This window comes from Leucopleurus acutus, assembly GCF_964270905.1.
Source record: "Leucopleurus acutus genome assembly, chromosome: 12".
Lineage (NCBI taxonomy): Eukaryota > Metazoa > Chordata > Mammalia > Artiodactyla > Delphinidae > Leucopleurus > Leucopleurus acutus.
Genome location: NC_139154.1, coordinates 47,954,058 through 47,975,855, shown reverse-complemented (window position 1 = coordinate 47,975,855; position 21,798 = coordinate 47,954,058). Strand labels below are relative to the sequence as shown.

The 21,798-nt window shown below is 53.2% G+C and overlaps 1 protein-coding gene across 1 annotated transcript in view; it reads right to left on the bottom strand.

The window, feature by feature from the left end:
- Positions 1-2,882: 2,882 nt before the first annotated feature.
- The window catches only part of SLC35F6 (solute carrier family 35 member F6), a 209,258-nt gene continuing 190,342 nt past the window's right edge, over positions 2,883-21,798 (bottom strand). The window contains exons 2-7 of the mRNA XM_082852186.1: positions 17,233-17,340; positions 9,108-9,180; positions 8,046-8,217; positions 7,586-7,798; positions 6,737-6,847; positions 2,883-5,415 (exon numbers count right to left, since the gene is read on the bottom strand). Of these exons, the coding sequence (XP_082708312.1) occupies positions 4,946-5,415; positions 6,737-6,847; positions 7,586-7,798; positions 8,046-8,217; positions 9,108-9,180; positions 17,233-17,309 (1,116 nt within the window). The 5' untranslated portion in view covers positions 17,310-17,340 and the 3' untranslated portion in view covers positions 2,883-4,945. The remainder of the gene's footprint in view (positions 5,416-6,736; positions 6,848-7,585; positions 7,799-8,045; positions 8,218-9,107; positions 9,181-17,232; positions 17,341-21,798) is intronic.

The window sequence follows — 21,798 nt, the reverse complement described above, 5'->3', positions numbered from 1 at the left end:
CCATGTTGTTGCAGATGGCAACATTTCTTTCTTTTTATGCCTGAATAATATTCCATTGTGAATATATATATATATATATACATACCACAATTTCTTTATCCGTTCATCCATTGCTGAACACTTAGGTGTTTCCAAATCTTGGTTATTGTAAATAATGCTGCAATGAACACAAAGGTGCATATATCTTTTCAGCTTAGTGTTTTTGTTTCCTTTGAATACCCAGAAGTAGAATTGCTGAATCACATGGTCGTTTTATTTTTAATTTTTCCGGGAACCTCCATACAATTTTCCACAGTGGCTGCACTAATTTACTCGCACCAATAGCGCACAAGTCGTCCCTTTTCTCCACATCCTCCCCAAAACTTATTTCTTGTCTTTTTGATAATAGCCATTCTAACAGATGTGAGGTGGTATCTCACTGTGGTTTTGATTTGCACTTTCCTGATTAATGATGTTGAGCATCTTTTCATGTCCCTGTTGGGCATCTGTATGTCTTCTTCGGAACAATGTCTATTCAGATCATTTGACCATTTTTATTTTATTTTTGGCTGCGCCGCAGGACGTGTGGGATCTTAGTTTCCTGACCAGGATCGAACCCGTGCCCTCTGAATGGAAGTGCGGAGTCTTAACCACTGGACCACCAGGGAAGTCCCCATTTGCCCATTTATAAATCGAATTATTTGTTCTCACCATTGAGTTTATGCATTCTTTATATATTTTGGATATTAATCCATGATCAGATATATAATTTGCAAATGTTTTCTCCCATTCAGTAGGTTGCCTTTTTATTTTGTTGATGGCTCCCTTTGCTGTGCTGAAGCTTTTTAGTTTGAAGTGGTCCTACTTATTTATTTTTGCTTTTGTTGCCTTTGCTTTTGGTGTCAGATTAAAAAAAAACATTGTCAAGACCTATGTCAAGGAACTTGTTGTTTTCCTCTAGCAGTTATATGCTTTCAGGCCTTATGTTCAAGTCTTTAGTCCATTTTGAGTTAATTTTTGTGTATAGTGTAAGACAGTGGTCCAGTTTTCCCAACACCATTTACTAAAGAGATGGTTCTTTTCCCCATTGTATAGTCTTGGCTCCTAGTCATAAATTAATTGACCATGTATGTGCAGGTTTATTTCTGGGCTCTCTATTCTGTTCCATTAATCTATGTGTCTGTTTTTAGGCCAATACCATACTGTTTTAATTATTATAGCTTTGTAGTCTAGTTTGAAATCAGGGAATGTGATGACTTCAGTGTTGTTCTTCTCTCTCAAGATTGCATTGGCTATTTGGGGTCTTTTGTGGTTCCTTACAAATTTTGGATTTTTTGTTCTATTTCTGTGAAGAATGCCATTGGAGTTTTGTAGAATTGAATCTGATAGGCATTGAATCTGTAGATTGCTTTGGATGGTATGAACATTTTAACAATATTAATTCTTCCAATCCATGAACGTGGAATATCTTTCATTTGTGTCTTCAATTTCTTTCATTAATGTCTTGTAGTTTTCAGTATACAGGTCTTTCGCCTCCTTGGTTAAATTTATTCCTGGGTATTTTATCTTTTTGATGCAATTGTAAATGGGATTGTTTTCTTAATTTCTCTTTCTGATAGTTTGTTAGTGTATATAAATGCAACAGATTTTTGTGTATTGATTTTGTATCCTGCAACTTTACTGAATTTTTTAGTTCTAACAGTTTTTTGATGGTGTCTTTAAGGTTTTCTATATATAATATGTCATTTGCAAATCGTGACAGTTTTTCTTCCTCCTTTCCAACTTGGATCCTTTCCTTTCTTTCTCTTGCCTAATTGCTTTATCTAGGGCTTCCAATACTATGTTGAATAAAAGTGGCAAGAGTGGGAAAAACTGTCTCATTCCCAATCTTAGAGTTAAAGCTTTCAGCTTTTTTTCATCATTCAGTGTGATGTTAGCTGTGGGCTTGTAATATATGGCCTTTATTATGTTGAGATACATTCCCTCTATACCCACTTTGTTCAGAGTTTTTATCATAGATGGATGTTGAATTTTGTCAAATGCTTTTTCTGCATCTATGAGATGATCATATGATTTTTATCCTTTATTTTGTAAATGTGGTGTATCATACTGACTGATTTGCAGATGTGGAAACATCCTTGCATCTCTGGAATAAATCCCACTTGATCATGGTGAGAGGTAACATCACTTGTCCAAAGCCACCCAGTGAAGGGAGAGATGGAGCTGAGAACACATATCTCTGGCTCCCCCTAAACCCATGGCTGTTTGCTCCAATCCTCCTACTGTCCTCTGATCTCCTTGAGTGCTGTTTGCTTGTTAAAGTACAGAGAGCTTTGGACAGAGCAAAGGCAAATGGAACCACCTGGCATGGTCCTAAAGTAGGCAGCAAGCCTGAGGGCTACTCCAGGACCTGGATGGCAGTCCCGGAGGACACCCCAGCCCCAGGGTCCCCCAGGACCACTATGAATGGGGCAGGAACTGGTCAGTTCACTACAGTGCAGATGGTCTGAATTACACTGTATCTGAACTGATGTTTACAAAGTCTGTTATCAGTCAATTCTAATTTGGGGTCCAGGGCCCCATTATTCCACTCAGAGCAGTAGGCCACAGCTACTGCTGTGACATTCCTCACAACCCTCTAGATGTGACATTCCTCACAACCCTCTAGACTCAGCAGGAGAGTGGAGATTCTTTCCCCCTCCACCCCCATTACCAGCATGACACGGCATGGCCTCTCAAACTCATCCTCTGAAGCACCCCAGACACTAGGATAGAGAGGACACAACTCCAGGGTCTGGGAGGGTACTTAGGGTCAACATGAACATTTTATGAGGCATCCTGTTTTATCTTATAGCCGACGCGAAGTTTACACTCTACTCCACAATGGTATGTTCTAACCTCTGAGCAAAACTGATGCTCCACACCATGGCTCTGCTGGGACTTCAATGCCTGACAGACCACCCTAGTGGGCAGTGCCGCCTTGCAGGACGCTCCACTGTACGTTGGCATTTACAGCCACCTTCCATTTATATCGTAGGTAATATTCACAGCCATCCTGTGAGATGCAGGCTTCCCCATTTTAGAGATGTGAAGACCCAAAGCTCCAGGAGATAAAGCAAGTTGCCTGAGTGGGTGGCAGGCCTGACCATAAGTGCCCTCCCCATCCTCTGCCACCTCTCACCACTGAAGTCCCATTATAATCGCCCTCAACCCTTCAATGCTAAAATCCACATGTGATTTCTATGCTTTGGTACTTTACAGCTTTTCCATCCAACGTTCTGGACGTTACCTCCAGGAATGTCCTAACCCTTGTGCTCCTTCCCTCTTATTAAAGAAAAAAGTCCACACTGCCAATCCCCTCTTCTTTTTAAAAATAAGTAGCCTGAAGCAACACTGTAAGGCCCCAGTTTTTTGGACCCACCACCCTTGATCTCCATTTCCTTCTTCCTGTGACACACACCGCGGCCCAGAGGAGGTCAGGGCCCCCCGAGACTCGGAGCTGGTGGGATGGAGAGGCCTTTCTCTCCCGACGGTAAGAACCTGCTGGATTCCCACAGCCCGAGGGCTTTGCTTGTCAGAGATCCCTTCTCCCAGGATCTATTTTAAGGAAGGCATTCGGCATTTGTTTCACGATTGAGCTGCCCAGGAAAGTGATCTGCCAGAGTGAGGACCACGGGAATAAAGGGCCGCTCAGCAACCTGGGGTCCCTGCTGCCAGTCCCCTCTCTTCAGGGTGGGGTTACTGGGAGGATAACAGCACAGGATGCCTCTCTCCCAGCCACAGGAAGTACCCCCAAATATCTCAGAGACTTTATGGTAAGTGGGCCCACAGGTTTGGAATCAGGCAAACCCAGCTTGAAATACCGGCTCCAAGAGGATGTCACTTGACCTTCTCTGGGCCACACTTTTCTCACCTGCATCCACCTGTGCAGGCTGTTACGCAGGAGAATGAAAGCTCAGCACTTAACATGACGCCTGGGATACCAGCATCACTCCCAACGGCAGACTCCCGGTAAACCCACCACCTTGGAGGGTTCTCCATGGTGTCTGTCGGGTTGCTGGGGGTGAGGCAGAACCCCAGACGTGCTCTACAACCCAGCCGACTGCCTGGTCGTGTGGCTGCACGGCCAGAGCCCGTGGCAGGAGAGCCCTTTTGCCAAACAGCTTATAACTCTGGGACTCAAGTTTGCTCATCTTTAAAATGGAAGGTGAAGAGTTCATAAAAGCTATTATCAAGGGCTGCCCTGAAATCCCCCTGTAACTTCTCCCAGGTGGGGAGGACTTCAAGGTGTGAGCAAGGACGCCAGAGCAGGCGTGGGGAGGAGCGCCGTGGGCAGGGGGCATCTTCACTAAACGGGCTGTCACTCCTTCCACAGGTTGGTCAAAACCACAAGCCTGCAGAATGGGCCCAGTTAGGCCCAAAGGCACGGAAGCCACACCGTGGACACCTTCTGCAGAGCAGGACGCCAAGGCCCGGAGTGACCAGGTACAGGGCTGGGGAGCACACACTGAGTTTGCGGCAAGGCCCTGGCTGAAACCTCCGTTCCCAGACAGGGTTAGGGAGTATCTTACAAGTTTTAGAAACTGTGGTGCTTAGTTCTGTTAGAATTTGCTCAGTGACCTCTCTTCTTGGGAGAACCATATTTAGCCTATGATTTAGGAGGAAACCCTAGGGCTGTTGGTTCCTGCAATTCTACTCCATGATTTAGCTCTAGTGTTGCAGGAGGGGCTGGGGAAGCCTGCTGGGGGTCGGGCACTGCACTCAGGCCTGAATGGGGTGGTGACAAAGGAGGACCTGGGTGTTGTGTCATCTTCTGCGGCAGCAGCTGCCCTGGGTGGGTGGGGGGGTGTCTGTGGGGAGGGGGCAGGGCGAGGCCTCGGGGGCAGGGCATTTGAGGTTCACCAGCCCACGTGGCCTCAGCCTCGGGGTGAACAAGGAGCGTCCAGGTGGCAGCAGAGCAGGAGGCTCAGCTGGCATCATTGATGGCAGTCCGAGGGCCCCCCAGCAGTCTCTCATGCTCGCCCTCCTCTGCCGGGGGCCGGCCCCTGGACAGGCGGCTCAGTAGCAGGCGGTGCAGCCCATTGTAGAGGGCTGTGCCCGTCAGGAGGATGAGGAAGCCAAGGATCTGCAGGGGGTGGAAGGCCTCCCAGCCCAGCGTCAGGCTCACTGCCCAGATGACAATGGTACGCAGGCTGTCCAGCACCATTCGGGTGGTGGCGCTCAGTTCCTTGGTGACACTGATGCCTGCAAAGTTGAAGAAGGCGATGCTGCTGATGTTGCCCAGCAGCGCCAGCGCGATGAGTGGCTGTCGGCCCACCTGGCAGAAGGCGTCCAGCGCGTCCTCCAGCGTCCCGCGAGGGTTTCCACTGAAGGAACCGGCGGGGATGTAGTACATGGGCACCAGCAGCAGGGAGAGGATCACGAAGCCAAAGAGGCCTGCGGGAGTGGAGGGAGCACGTCACGCTCTCCGCTGGGCCCCCAGCCCCGGCAGCGTGCCCCGGCCCACCCAGCCGGGCTCCGCTGACCTCCCAGCCACCCCTCCGAGTCGCCCTCGCACCAGCTCCTTCCTTCCAGCTCCTGGAGCCGTTCTGCTCATTAGGAACTACAACGGCCTACTGAATGGGCTCTGACGGCCCCATTTCCACTTTAATCCGTGTCTTCTGACCGGACCAAGAATAGGAAATACATTTTATATTGTGACCAGTGCACAGACATGTACACACACTTTCACAAAACGACAGCTACCCTTACAATGTACAATGCTCTCTGACACTTTTTAAACTCAATTCTATTCATTGACAAAAGGATTGCTGGCTGCGAGCACGACACTGCTCTCGCAAGTGTGGAAAAACAGCTCTCTAGCTCAGCGCTGTTGGTGCGTGACAAGGAGCTGGGCCAGAATGTAAGTCAAGGCACTGCTTCCCTCAGGAAGTCCTGCTAGGAAAGAAAAGTGAGTGGAAGCCATCAGTACGCTTGATGACATAGCTGATTTAGGTGGTTAACGTTCTGCCGTAAGCCCTCAGCTCACGGTGGAACAGGCACCAACAGCTCCCCGACAAGCCCGTAGGTCACGCTTCGGTAGCACTGCTCTAATCCGCCCTGCTAGTCCCATAATTTTAAAGCCTCATTTTGACTTACTTCCCTGCTCAGAAACCTTTGGTGGCTCCTCCCTGCCTGTCATTTAAAGTCTAAATCCACTTGCCTGATGTTCCAAGGTTCTCCAAGATATGACCCTGACATATTCAATTCCTGATCATTTCCCCTCCATCAAACCTGTACCTCCGCCAAACTATTCCTCACTGGTTTCCAAACTCACATCCAGCTCCCCATGTCTCCACTCTGCCTGGAGTTCCCTCCTGTCCATTCTTGCTTCCTGAAATCTGTAGCGCAAACGCCACCTTCCCTGGGCCATGACACTCAGATATGCTTGGCAAGTGAAGCGTCACTTGAGTAAAAGCGGGCCGAGCTAAAACGCGCTGCCTGCTCCTTTCCTGCTGGTCGGTTCCTCTAGAGCGGGGCTTGCATCTCGTTCATCTTCATCCCTGTCCTCCCTTAGCTCCTGGCTGAGTGCACGGCAGCTGTCAGGGTGTTTATCAACACGAACATGGTGAAGGGAGCGAGGAAGGAGGGCGGGAGGCTCGCCCTTCCCAGAGGCCCCCGGCACCTCGCCAGGCGCCCTCACTGCATCCCCTCGACGTGCCGCCCCACAGGGCGCACTCCACCCAGCGCCCTCCTGCCAGCCTGTGTTCACACGCACCCTCAGTGCCGACTGCCCGCAGTGGGTGCACGTTGTGCTTGTAGACAAACTTCTCCTCCAGCACCATCTGGATGGAGACGATGATCTGGGCCATGATGATCAGCAGGTCCCCTGTGGGAAAGGAGGGGCCCAGAGTGAGGCCAGGCTGAGGCAGACATCTCAGCCCACGGAAACCTAAGAGCCCCTGCAGCCCCTTACTCCGCAGGGCACTGTACAGTCCACGAGGTCCGGCCACGACAGGCCCCGCGCCTGACCTCCTGGCCCCTGAAGGGTGAGGCAGGCCACCAGGGAAGGCACTGTCAGCCCCTCTGGGCTAAGGCTCCAGAAAGTCCAGGGGTCCGCCTGGGCCTGAGGGCTGCACAACTGGGGTAAGCAGGTCTTTTGAGAAGCAACAGGCTCTGAGATGGACATTTCTGGTTTAATCCTGCCATGCGTGAGCAGGGTGGCCACTTCACTGTAAAATGGGCTGCAGTGTGTCCTTTCCGGGACCGTGAGGATGAGTGATGACGAGCACAGTGCGAAGCGCTGGTTGCGTGCTCGGTAAGTGCTCAGTCAACATTCATTCCTTTCCTCTTCCGGATCCTGCAGTCTGTGTGGCTGTAAGTACACTGCAGAACTAGCCCTCTCCTTCCTCGGACCTCCCCGCTCCTCACCCACCTCTCCCTCACGCTGCTTGTCCCCTGCCGGTCTTCCCTACACTCTTCCCATCACCTGGGAAGCAGGTGCATGTCCACATCAGCTGGTGGCCCACGTGCCCTCCCCCAGGGCTTGGCGGACAGCAGAGCTTGTAAAATGCTTTGTCGAGTGACTCTGTGCTGGGCAGCCCCGGGATGCCCACCCCGGCCACACCTGTGATCACTTCGCTGAGCTTGTGCTGACTGTCGTTCCTGCTCAGGAGGTCAGCCAGGCCCACGACCACCAGCCCTGCGATGGTCGCGAGGATACCCAGCCACTGGCTCAGTGCCAGCCTCCGTCCCAGGAAGGTCACCGAAAACAGGCCTGTGAATATGATCACTGCTCCCCGCAGCATCTGGAAGCTGGAAGCACTGGTCATGTTCAGGGCTAGGAGAGGAGAGACACATGACGTTAGCTCCTAAGGGCCCAGCCTGTCTGTTCACTGAGGGGTCCTCAGGGCTGACAGGGCTGGCACGTGGTAAGTACTCAGTAAACCTGGGTTGGGGGCATGTGTGTAAAGGTCGGTGGGAGGGGGTGGGGGGAGCTGAAGATGAGCTGGGGGTGGCTCTTTCCCAGCAGCTCCCTTGGGCCACAGGCTTCGCTGAGCCCTTGGCAGCCTGGCTTGGCTACTCACCCACATACATGATGCTGGTCGCGGTCATGTCGCAGAGGGCTGGGGGCAGGAAGAGAAGGGGGTTGAAGGGCTGCTGGGGATCCATGCTGGTGTCTGGGTGCCCTGCAGCTCTGCACCGGAGTAGGTAGAAGGCAGCCAGGCAGAAGAGCTCCCCCAGGAACATGCCCACTGCCTGCAGGGACAGAAACAGGACTTCAGAGCTGGAAGGAAGACCACCTTTAACAAGGGTTTTTGTTTTTTATTTTGGCCGTGCTGCACAGCTTGTGGGATCTTAGTTCCCCGACCAGGGATCAAATCTGTGCCCTCGGCAGTGAAAGCATGGAGTTCTAACCACTGGACCGCCAGGGAATTCTCTGTAACAAAATTTTTTAAACATAACCTTTCTTAACACAAGAGTTTACCTATAACCCCAACATGTAAAAGACACAAAAGCAGAACTGCTCTGTGTGGGAGGCCAGAGCCTGCCTCCTAGGTCTACCCCTAAGCTCTTCAAACACCTCGACGGAAACTCTAAGGCCATGTAGAGCCTGATCTGAAAACCCACCAATCTAGACCAATCCCTGGTCATGTTCCAGGTGGAGAAACTGAGGCCCCGAGAGGCTTGAGAACTTATATAAGGTCACAAAGCAAGTTGCTGGCAGAGCTGGACTAAACTTTAAGTCTCCTGCTTCCCAGTCCAGCTATAAGGTACCTTCCGTTGATGGTGTGTGCCCTGCCCCAGTGGGGTCTGGGCTCCCCGTGGTTGGGGAGCAGGTTTTACGACAGGGCTGGATTGTTCCAAATGTGTCCTGACTTGGCCATGGTGAGGGCTGGCCTCAAGGAGTCCGGGGCACGAGCGCTCACCAGGACTTGTGCAGGCTTCCTACAGGGGACTGTGCCTTCTGCCCGCTTCCAGGGGCACCTCACACCCTGGCCTCTGTTCTGGGAGGGAGAGAGAAGCAACTGGCTCTCCTGAGAGCAAGGGAGGAGTCCCCCAACCCAGGTTAGCAAACAGCATGGCCTCTTGGGGGCCCCTGACCTGAGGCCTGGGAGACGGAGATGGGCGAGGACAGGCACAGATACCTGGAGGAAGGGATGCTGGAAGCTGTGCTCCTGGCTCCCTCCGCAGCCTGGGGCCACGAAGTTGTCCGCCCACCTGCAGCAGACAGAGAGAAGGTCAAACCCTGCAGTGTGGCAGCGCGCTCTCCCACGAGGTCCTGGGGCCTGCAGAGAGCTCACACCTCCTGACCAGACTTAGCGGACTCGGCCCAGAGCGGGGCTCCCTCTCGGAGGGACCAGTCTCCACGGCAAGGATTCCCCTGGGATGGCAGACAGAACGCGGGGGCCTGGGACCCTTTAGCTGAAATTTCATGAACCTCTAACAGAAATGTAGCATTTCCTCCATTTATGAGTGTAGTATTGCAGTACGTGCGACTTTGTCACACACGGAAATCACAGCTCTTCTCATTATCACATTCGAGTCACTGCAGATATTGTGAAGTATTATTTACACTCATCACTGCTCCAAAATTACAGTAATTAGACCCACTGCTTACTATTTCATGTGTTAAGAAGTGCATGCACACATGTACGTTACTATTTCACAAACTGGCTTGTTTAATGTCTTGATAACTTTATTTCAATACAATTAGCTTTTTCTGTAATCCTTGGTCTTTTATTTGCACGTTTTAAAACACTACTCTAGGCTTCACCAGACTATCAAAGGGACCCATATCAAGAGTCCCTGGTCTACAAGGTCACGTGGGCCCTGGGAAATGGCCACCTGACACAGACCACCTGGTCACCTTCCCATAACCTGAAGGATCTGGAGGGTTTTCTCTAGCACTGGCTCGGAAGCCGGTGGCAAGTACGTGGCGCTTGTGGAGTGGGTGCCAGCCGGCACCCCGGCAGATGGGCCTCACTGATTATAGCATGCTCCCCGCCGAGCCCAGAGTCCGTCACGGCACAGCGCTCTGGGCAGCTACCACCAACCATTTTGCACTGACCAACATCTGTCGCTAAAACTTCTGCCTCTGAATTCCACTTTCGCTGGCCTTAGTTATGTCCCCGGGAATCTAATCTCTCTTTCATCGGAAAGCCCTTCATATATGTGGAGCCTTCCCCACCTTCTGAACTTCTCCTGGTTAAGCAGCCCCGGCCCTTGCTAACCTTTCACTGCCCTGGCTGGTCCCCACCTTCGGAATCTTCTCCTGGTTAAGCAGCCCCGGCCCTTGCTAACCTTTCACTCCCTGGCTGCTGACTTCAGGAAGCACTCTGGTGGGCCCAGGCCCAGAGCCAAGGGCACGTGATCCGGCCCAGACTGAGTCGGGCAACGGGGCGGCCCCGCCCACGCGTTGGACACCCTGGTTAGCTGACCTGGCTTGGACTGCATGCGCCACATCACACTGCTGACGCAAGTCAACGCAGACCCAGGGCCGCTTGCAGTGGGCCACTGACCTGCCCCCGCTGCAGCAACCCCACTCGCAGGCGGTGGCGGTCCCTAGTGTAAGACTCGGGACTTCTTCTTAAATGTCTTTCCTTACAATGTCTGTCCAGAGCAGCTACATGGTGGGCCCCACCCCATCTGCTGGCTCCTCTGTGCACAAGCTCAGCTCCCAGAGCGCAGAGAAGCCTTCTGCTTCCTGTGCCCCAAGCAGGGGCCACTGCTCATGCCAAGCGGTGCAGGTCTGGGTTTGACAAAGATCCTGTGCAGGCGGGGCTTCTCTGTGCCCGAGTCTGAGGAGGGGAACAGGGAGCTCTTTCCCACAGCCCGGGGCAAGTGGGCAGGCGGTGGGAAGGGCGGGCTGAGCGCTGGTGGTAGCACAGACCTGGAGGGAGAGATCACGTCTACAAAGAGATCTGAACACATCCCAGGGCAAGTGAACAGAACAGGACTATGGCAAACTTATCTCAAGGTAGGAGACCCCACCCACTCCCACAGTGAGGAGGGAAGGTAGGAGGGCTTCTGGTGCTTGGGAATGGTGGAGGTCAAATGAGAGCTGATGGGCAGCTAGAAGTTCTGATATGCCTGGTTGGGAAGGCAGAGGAAATCTGGGTCAGGGGATCAGGCTGGAACCAGACCCAGTAGCAGAGGGGCAAAGATAATCCCCATCAATGACAGAAACCACCTGTTCTCTGGGGTCTCATTTCTGCCCGATCTGCTGTAGATTGCGACTCTGGGATCCCCAGGCAGGGCAGGACAGGACAGGACGTGGGATGTGGGTGTGGGACACATACCACCTGTATGGCTCACCCAGCTTGGCCTGCTCTCCAGCCAGACTCACTTTCACAGACAGAGCCCTCTGGGAGCGGCTGGGTGAGGCAGCCGAGCAAAAGAGAGAAGCGAAGGAGAGCAGAGAGGTCAAGCTTTACCAAGGGCGCAGAAACACCTGCCCTGGAGCGAGTGAGCAGGTCAGAGAGAGAGTTCCCAGGGCTCCTCCAGGAGGGACAAGGGAGGTCCTGCCAAGTTCATGGTCAACCAGAAGCCTAGGGCAAGGGCTGGTATGGAAGCCCCTTCCCCATCCTGGGGCCACATCCAGAGCACAGACTGGCAGGCTCAAGACCCCCGATGTAGCATTGGGCCACCTCCTGAACTCCCCCTGGGCTACTGCCTGTGCACCTTACAGTCATGACAACTCATATCTGCATCACTTTCTGGTTCCATAGTCCTTGTCACTTGAGAGGCTGTGAGCTCAGCATCCAGCAACTTCCACAGCTTTCAATCCCCTGCTCCTGGCACATTATTATACAGAAGTTCAAACATTTTTTTTTGTTGTTGAATGAGTGGGACTTCCAGACACCGCTAGACAAATAGGCAGGTACTATAGTCCAAAGGCAATGTATCCATGACTGCTAATTTGCCATCCGGTCTGAGGCGTCCCCTGCTGGTGGGACCAGTGGGACCTGCCCTTCCCCAGGGAGGGGCACTGCAAGGGGAGCAGGCTGTAGGGCTGGTGCTAAGCCTCCTCCCCTCCCCCTGCGCTGTCTGCTTCCTCCAAGGGGTGGGTCTGCCTGAACAGGCAGGGCTGGCAGGTTCCCAGCAGGGGAAATGGAATCTTTTTGTATCTGAGTGCCTGGGGCAGGTTTACACCCCAAGGGTTTGGGTGTCAGGACAGGCTGCCTGCCCTGCCCAGACTCTTGGCCAGGCAGGAGTTCAGGCCTGCAGTCACTTTGGGGTAGAGTCAGGCTTCTCATCTTGGCCCTGGGAAAGGTCTGCCTCACTGTGCAGTCACAGCAGGACCCCAGGTAGCATAGGACAAGAGCCAAAAGCCAGACCCGGTTCATCTGGGGGAGAAAGCAATCACTCCCCAGTGGGACAGCACTTATCTCTTTGCAAAACGCTTCACTAACGTGTGTTTACGAATGCACCACTCACTGTGTACCGACCTTGTCCCAGGCCTGTGCTTCTCCCTGAGGAGCCTGAACACTTCATGCGGGCTGTGTGGTTTAGGCCTCACAACAACGGTCCTCATTTTACAGACAGGGACTTCAGACCTTGGGGTGGAGAGGGCCGTGTTCAGGCTCATACAGTTAACAGTGGGCGGATCTAGGGCCGAACCCATCTGCTTGCACTTATTTTCAGAAAAGGCAGCAGGATACACGGAAAGCCCAGACTTCTGACGCTCACAGGTTGGATGAGTTATAGATTTCTCACCTATAAGTCGGGGATAATAATGCCAACACTGATGAATTGGCAAAAGTAATAAGACATATAAGACCTGGCATATGGCAGCGGGTCACTAAAAGTCCTTTGCTGCCCCTCTTCTCCCTCTCTCTCCTCTGCTGAGCAGGAACCACTTCCCCTTGTGTTGGGTGGGTGTGGCCCCAGCTCTGCTCCAGCCTGAAAGCTTCCGGGGAGAGTATCCATCCTCTGGGACCCAGCCTGCAGGCTGACGCAGAGGCACCTGGAGGGCCACAAAGTGCTGAAAGAGGAGAACAAACTCAGCCATCATCTCGGGAAGCTCCTTGTTTGAGAGATGAGAAACCCAGGGACCAGACAGGGCTTGAGGGACACAGGGAAGCGCTAGTACCCAGGAGCACCACCCCCTGTTCAGTGCTCCTTCCTCAACACCCATCACCTTCTTACTCAGGATTCTTCCCCCACCCCCCGGCTGAGGCGGGGAAAAGGTCAGCCCTGCAGATGGGCCCTCCATTCTCTCTGGACACTATATCCTGGGGAAAGCCGTGGTCTCTAGGGCAGGAGGCCTTGGGGACCCACATGAGGAAGCGCCCTGCACTGGCAGAGGTGGGCTTCCTTTAGAGTTCCCTGGGCCTTGGAGGGCTCCGGGTGGGCTACCCTTACTAGGGGCGAGTCGCTCTGGCGTGGCCTTGCTCAGTAAGCTCAAAGCTCAGCGTTCCAAGGGGTGTGCGCGTCTGTGTGGGACCAGGGGTGGCGGTCAGAAGCTGAGGAAGTGGTTGATGCGGCTGCCTCGGGCCGATTGGCTGTGTGTCCATATTCCCCACAGAATCTATGCCATTTCCGCTCTCATCCTGGGCCTGTTAAGCCCAGTGAGTCAGCTTCTTTCTCTGGCTTGGGATCTTCAGAAGGGCCCCAGGGCTTCTCCACTCTCCAGGGGTGTCACAGCAGGTGGCCCTGGCTCACGTGGTGATAAATGATGACAGCCCTCCCTCTCTTAAGTATTAGGTAACTCTCCTCAGTAGATCTTACAAGGAGTCTGGGAAGAAGGTGGGGCAGGGATTATCACGCCCACTTTATAGATGAAACAGAGGCTTGGAGAGGCCCAGTGACTCATCTAATCTCATAGCTTCCAAGCCTCATGCTCTTTTCGCTGCTACAGTGCCCTGCTGGTTTAAGGCTTTCTCCAGCTGGCCTGAACCCCTCTGAAACAATTATCCCGTGCCCACTTTGGGAACCTATGGGTGGGGGAGGGGCAGCGGCCAAGGCAAAGGTTAGAGCTGGCGCGGGAAGGACAGTGAGCGGCCGCCCCTAAAAGAGGCCCAGATCGCAGGCCTCCTGCCACCTTCCTGCAGGCTCCCCGGACCCAGTGGGCCTGACTGCCGGAGAAATGACCCCTGTGGCCCCTTCGTGGCTAGGTGGGCTGCACAGCCTGCAGAAGTTTAGGAGGGGATGTGAGCCTTCCTGAGTGGGCGTCTACTTGACCCTGGCTCTTTACATGCAGAACCCCAGCTGGATTCAGGAGGGCGGGGCTCCGAAACGTGCACTGGTTCAGGCAGACAGCCCCACGCGGTGCCAGAGGAAGGCAGATGCTTGGTCTCCGGGAAGTGCGTCACCAGAAGCCTGGTGAGGGGGAGAAAGCAGGCACAGAAAGGAGGAGGGAGGGACCTTCTGCCCACACCAGGGACGAGGCTACAGGGCCAGCCTGATCGGCGACTTTCCCTCCGGCGGGTGGGTGATCCCCAGCCCCAGCCCAGCCCGGCCCGGCCAGGCCGGCTCCCTGCAGCGCACCCAATCCTGCTGAGTGGGCAGTGACCTCCTGCAGCGGACAGCTGACCTGTGATCCCCCGCACAGGAGCAGCACGTGCTCACGCCCACTTCCTCATCCACTGTCTCCAGTCCGCCCAAGCAGCCGGGGAGGGAAACATTATGCTCGTTTTACAGGCCAAGAAACTGCAAGAGGCTACTAGAGACTCTGACCCTGAACCCTGAGGGATCTCTGGGATGGACGCTTCAGATGCTTGTCACCCAGTCCCAGAGGGAAGGCGCCCCGACGGCAGGGAGAGGAGATGCCACTTACAGGATTACAACTTCCATGGGCACATGCTTGTCTGTTCTTGCCTGCAGAGATATAAGAGGAAACCCCCAAGGAAGAGGGAGTTTTGGGTACTGTAGCTGTAGAAGACCAGCACTGGACCCAAATCCTGAGACCTAGGTTCTAGACACCAACCAGCTGAGCCACACACACACGAAACTTTTCTTGGGACCTTGACTGTAAACTGTGGGGATGAGAATGGATAATTTCTATGTTTCTAACAACTTTAAATGCCCCTAAGGATGACTAGTGAAGTCCCCAGCCTCATCCATAGTGGAGGTTAAGAGCATGGATTCTAGAGCCAGACTACTTAGGCTCAAATATAAACTTTGCCACTTAATAGCTGAGTTGAACTTGGGTAAGCAAGCCCCTCTTTCCAGAACCTCAGTTTCCTTATCCAGGGACAAGGAATTTATCTACCTCATAGGGTGGTTATGAGAATTCATTAACTTAACTCATGAAAGGCAGCCAGGGCAGGACGTGGCACGTGGAGCTCTCTGTGTATTAACTGGTTAGCACTTGCTGTGGTCACATTCTCATCTGTCTGTCCCTGCCAGAAACTTCAGGTCAGAGTGTGATTTCAAATCAGTAATCTCTATCAGGATGTACACAGCTGCTCTCCCACGTTCTTCCTCTGAGAGCATCCTTCTCACAGTCTGGTCTTAGAACACTGTTTAGGGTCCAATACTGGGGCCCATCACAGGTAGGGAGGCTCCTAAGAGGCCCCACATCAGGCCACAGGGCAGGGGACAGGACCAAAGGTTGGGATCACACCTGGGAACCTCCTTCTGGCCTCTCAGGCAGCCTCCAAGGGCAAGGCGTCCTGGGGCTGAGGATCCCCTGGCTTCTTACCTGACCGGTCTGGAGCTTTTTCTGGAAGGAGCTGAGTCAGCACAGTTTACCTCAGTAGGTAACTCAGCTCTCCTTGTGGACAGCGGCCCTGGCAGACCACAGCCACCCTATAAGCACCAGACTGAGGCCTTGGCTTGTGGGACGGATGGACAGATGACTTGCTCTGCTGCAGTCAGATCCTGAGATGGGAGCCCTCAGGTTGAGTTTCCTTTATAGCTAAGGGCTCAGCAAAAGGAGTACCCTTCAGGAGGCCTCAGGGCCCGGGAGCCCAGCACAGGACACAGACACAGCCGGCCAGAGCCCAACCAGAGAGACAGGTGGGCCTTACCCAGAGGTCCACCTCCTGTGGAGAAGGGAGGACACTGTGATTGCCAAGCGTGTACACACCTGTCTCCTCTGCTGCAGATTCTAAGCATCTCAAAGCCTGGGACCTTCTCTCAGTCACTTCTGTCTCCTTCCCTAGGTCTAGGCAGTGCCTCACACACTGTAAGGACCTTATATATGCCTGATGAATCGAACAGGGTACTTCTCTCCCAGACCTCTCTTCTGGGGCATTTCTCACGTCACTGATGGAGTACGCTGGGAAGAAACACCCTCAAAAACGAATAAGATACAACTATCCCCACCACCCTCAGGGGGCCTGGAGTGCAGCCCAGAGGGTGACTGGGGTGACTCCCCTTTGCTCTGGAGCCTGGCAGGGCTCAGGTGGAAGGGAGGTCTGACTGGGAGAGGGTCACTGTCTACTGTCCTCCACGTGCACCACACCCTCTTACATCAGAGCTGAACCGCCCCCCTGCCCACCCTGCCTGGGCTAATGCCACTTCTGTTCCTCCAGGCGGGAGCCCAGGAGTGATGATTGGATCCTGTGGGTCAGGCCCGTGGCTTCACTCTGCACCTGGTGTCTCCCATCTGACCCTCCCCTTCCCACCTCACTGCCACCTCCCAGTTCCCCTTATCTGCTACGTGGTCTTCCCTGCAGCCAGCTACTTTGCACCTTGACCACCAGGTTCATCGCATCACTTTTAACATGTCACTCCCCATCTCAAAAGCCCCTCTTTGATTATGGGATAAAATCCAGCCTGGGCATTTGGTGCTAGTTACAATCCACCTGGATCTGGCCTTGCTGTTCCTGCCTCGATGTCCCCACCACATGTAGAAATCCTACCAAAGCTTCGAGGCCCAGCTGTAACCCTTCCTCCAAGAGGGGCCCATGGTGCACCCCCTTCTCTGTCATCGCAGCCCTCCACGCTCACTGGTCGCTCGGTCCGCATGACGTTTATGGTAGCCCTCCCTGGCCCACAGCTCCTGGAGGGCGGGGACCCCGATGCCAGCTTGCAAGGGGCAGGGGAGAGAAACTCCCTCCCGTTTAAAGATGAGGAAACTGAGGCGCTGAGTTAGAAAGTGACTCGCCGGGATCAAGCACACAGCGAATCAAAGCCGGGGCTCGGATCCTCCAGCCGGGGACACGGCCCTGCCCCGCATTTCCCTGGGCCTCGTACCCCTTGGGTGGTCCATAAACCGCACGAACGGATCAGAGCAACTGAGCTGGCTGGTGAAGTCAGGAAAGGAGAGCCGCGAAGGGAGGGCGCGGAGTCCCCTCGCCTCCCGGCCAGGCCCGGACTCACTTTGCCGAGAGCGTGTTGATGGAGCCGGTGACGAGCATGAGCCCGGCCAGGAACAGCTGGTACTTGGTCCAGGCCATGGCGGCGGATGCTGGGAGCGCGACCTCCGCGCTCGCTGGAGGTAGTAGCCCCCAATCTGGTCACCCCGGGGTCTGGGGGCGAGTGCTTCCGGGCCGGGAGTCACATGACCTGAAAGATCCCGCCCCGTGCCTGCTCACTCCGCCCCCAGGGAGGGCGCGGGAGGGGGCGGGGCGGGCGTCTGCGATCTCCAGAGCCGGAGCTGGGGGCGCTGGTCCTCACAGAGTGACAGTGTCAAGTCACGGGCCCAGGTCTCCCCACCTGCAAAAGGGGCTGATGGGACGAGGAAGTGAGAATGCATCGTGGATATTAGAGCGTTCTGTATACCCTTTAGAGAGATTGAGCTGAACAATGTCAGAGGCAAACCACGAAGTAGAAACGTCCAGCGTGGGAATCTCCTCTCTACTGGATACCCAGGGAACTCCCAGGAGGCCTGAGACGTGTCCCTAGAGATCCCAACCCGCGGTGTTGCTCACATCTTACAGAAAAGTGGCGTAAGAATCTAGTTCCTGCTCCTTGGGAGTTTGTTTTACAGCAAAAGAAACTAAATTAAGAAAAGCCGGGCTTCCCTGGTGGCGCAGTGGTTAAGAATCCGCCCGCCAATGCAGGAGACACGGGTTCGAGCCCTGGTCCGGGAAGATCCCACATGCCACGGAGCAACTAAGCTTGTGCACCACAACTACTGAGCCTGCGCTCTAGAGCCTGCGAGCCACAACTACTGAGCCAGTGTGCCACAACTACTGAAGCCCACGTGGCTAGAGCCCGTGCTCTGCAACAAGAGAAGCCACCACAACGAGAAGCCTGTGCACTACAACAAAGAGTAGCCCCTGCTCGCCGCATCCAGAGAAAAGCCCGCGTGCAGCAACGAAGACACAACACAGCCAAAAATAAAATAAATAAAATAAAATTTTAAAAAAAGCCAAGTGATTTGCTTGTGATCAACGCTGGTGAGTGACGGAGTGGGGGTTTGCTTGCACATTCTTCAGTCTCCGCCAAATCCGTGCCTTCCGCTCAGCGCCTCCACCAATCTCACCCCGTCGCTCCTTTCTGCATTCCCCGGATGCTGCTCAGAGGAAGGCAGGAAGACCTCGGTTTGTGCACAGAGGCTTCCAGCTTTTAAAATCCTGCTCCTAGTTTTCAGCCCCCAGCTGCCCTCTGCCCTCATCTCCAGGCCTGTGTCTGCACACCATGCCATGCCCGGTCACACCACAGGCTGGAGCACAAGGCCTTCAAGGATCTGCTTCAGAACCAGTGAGCACATTTCCCCGTTATTGCAGATCTTGCTGCTGGAGGTGCAGGGGGTAGGGCCTGCCTGCCTGCCACCTCCTCCTGCTTGCCCTAAGACCGCCTTGACCTTATGCAAATGACCAGTGTTGAATCAAAAAACTCTCAAGGGGCTGGACCAGGAAGACCTGACAGAGAAGGCGTAGAAGGGAGGTTCTGGACAAAAGTAAGATAGAAGGGGAAGGGCTATCCCAGAAGAGGCAATGGCAGTGCGACGGCACCGAGGTATGAGCGGCTGTGGAGTGCGTCTGGGAGCCGCAGACCATCCGGGAACTTTCCTACACTGTAGCCTGTTCTTTTCAGTCAGTGGGGGAGTTGAGAGCTGCAGAAAGGTTTCTTCTGAGCTTCTTGTCTTCAACACCACTAGTTTCATGTAGAGGAATTACTTCAGTTATCCAAAAATACTGACTTAGACGTCGAGGCCTGTAGAGATGAGTGAAACACAGCTTCTGTCCCAAGGGGTAGACCAGCTCGGTCCACAGCAGCTGCGTAGCCCCATCCCTGTCGGAGCCAGTTCCTACAGCACAGTGACACACTCAGCGGGGCTCCGAACTGTTTTCCCCACGTGTCCAAGCCAAGGACACTGTCTTGAAATAAACAGTACTAATGATTAGTGGTGTCACCTGCCTGACATGATGTCACAGTCTTTGTGTGTCTCCACAGACACATCATAAAATGAAGTTTAGTTTTATCATGATGTTCTGACCATTCATCCAACTGCTGTCTTTGGAGCCCAGGAGACAGAAGGATTTATTGGCAAATACACACGGAGTCCACTAAGTGCCAGGCCTAGAGCCAGGTATGGACCCCCAAAGCCAAGCAGGACAAGGTCTCTGCCCTCAAGGAGTTCGGGATTTTATGGAGGAGAGGAGTGAGCTCACCGGTAACCATGCGGCAGCGTGAGGCTGTGTAAGAGGCAGAGGGAGTTGGGAAAGGGACAGATTCCTCAAGAGGGGTGGGAGTAAGGGCATGACAGTGACAATCAGAGCTGTCCTGGATCAGCCACCCCGTCTGTGCCCACCTGTGGAGAAGGCGGTTGCTCCAGGCAGAGACAACCCTGCTGGACGCACGGGAGGTGGTGGCAGCCCCCGCATTGGGGAGTGACCTACACCGAGGTTCCAGGTGTCTGCCTGCCTGGCTAGACTACACTTTGCAGGTGAAAAGTAAGGTTGACATTAGTGTCCCCAGGTAGCAGCAAGGCATGGGGCCTCAGGAGATTGGAATTCTGAGAAAAGCCGAGAGGAAACAGGGTGGATGTTGTAGACAAAGAATGTCACTTGCCAATTCAGTAAGCAAAGGATGATGGTCATAAAGCCCTCAGCCACTGCAGCCCCCCAGTAGTGCGCCCTGAGGGGATTCAGGATGGAGAAAGCAGGATAGGTAGTTAAGGTGCATATCAAAGGAAGAATTTTAACAAGTCCAGATTCTTGCATTGCCCCATACAAAGTAAGCGCTAAAATCATTACCTTGAGATGTCTCTGTGTGTGTGTGTGTGTGTGTGTGAGATTAGCAGTAATCTTTTGATGTTCAACCACAGGGGTTTTTTTCCAGCAAAAACTCCTCTATATCCCGGCCCCTTCCGTACCTCTTCGGAACAATTCCTCAGAGCCATCTGAGAAGCTGATTCCGGGCTATAGTCCTCAGTAAGATCATCGAATAAAACATAACTCAGTTTTTAGGTTTTGTGTGTTTTTTTTTTTTCAGTCGACAGTATGTTCATACACTGGCTTTGCTTTTATTTTTGAAATTGTTATTTGATGAAATTCAGGGGTAGAGCTTAAGGTGTATTTTGGATACAAATTTGCCTCATAATTTTGGAAGTGCTGATTTCCTGGGCTAAATAACATGTTCCCAAACATATGTTGTTAATATGTTGTACTTGGCCTGGATCTCTGCCCTTCTAAGTTTCTGGGGAGATCTGGTGTCGTTGAGGATGCTGCCCAGGGAAGCCACTGAAGACTTTGGTGGCTGGGGACAGCGGAGACAATGGGTAAGGTGAAGTGGGGCAGGGAGACTTGGGGGCCTCCGGGGCCTCCTCTCTTCCTCTCCGAACCTTTACAAAGTCAAAGGTGGGCCAGCCTTCTTTGGGTGGTGATCTTGTCCATCAGAGGAGCAGTTGTCTTCTAACTGCTCAGTTTTTATTGTCCTGACTAAAGCCTATAGCTTGCCCAAAGATCACCTGGAGTTATATGAAAGGGAGCAAATTTTCAGCAAAGGGAGGAAATTTACTGACCCTTAGGGGTGCCAGAGCCACAGAATCCGCATGTGTGGAGGGGGCGGTAGGTGGAGATAGGAATTTTTTCATGTACCCCTAAGAGGGCAGAATGTCCAGAAGTGGAATGACATCTGTGCAAGTTGTCCCAGGCTAGGGAGGAGAGGGAGGCTGGGTCTGCCACTTAGAGCAAAGTGACCGGGTTCAGTCACTCAACCATTCAGAGCCCTACTTTCCTATCTATAAAATGGGAACAATACAGTCTCAGCTTTTTGTGCAGAGGGAAGGATGGCAGATGTGGGAGTGCAGCGGAGGTGTGGGGGAAGTTAGTACAGCTGCTCTGAGGTCAGGGCAGGTCTAGCTAAGCAGTGCCGAGAAGGATCTCAGGCTGTGTGTTAAAAAGCACTTCTCAGGATTTTCATAAAAGCATGATACGGGCTTTGGGTCTTTTCTCTCAAAGTCTGGGACACTTTGAACAAAATTGTGTGCTACCTTCAAAGAGCCTCTAATTTCCAGAATCAAATAAAATGTGCCCCTGCAAACTCCTGCATTTGTACTCAAAGCTTACTGACTGCCTGTGGCTTGTCTGAAAGACTGAACATTCTCCTAATCAGTTTAATCACATTTTGGATTAGAAGAGTTATTTTACCCTGGGAAGGACAGTGATACATTGAGAGACAGGCCAGGTCAGACATGTTTTGGTTTGAACAAGTTTTTTGCTATACGTCCTTGGGCCATTTCCCTCCTGTGTAGACTGCTCCCCTGCTAGAAGGTGCCCTCCTGATGGGCAGGTAACCAAACCTTAGTCAGACTCTTGAACCTTCTCCTAGGCCCATCTGTGCACTTTCTTATAAAATCCAGTTTTATCAAGAACCCTGCTAAGTTAGTTTAACCAGAACCTGCCCCCCCCCCCCCCCCCCCCCCCCCCCGCCACCCCACCCCGGCTCCATATCTGACCATCTTTGTTATCTGATAGAGTTCCTCACCCTCCACCA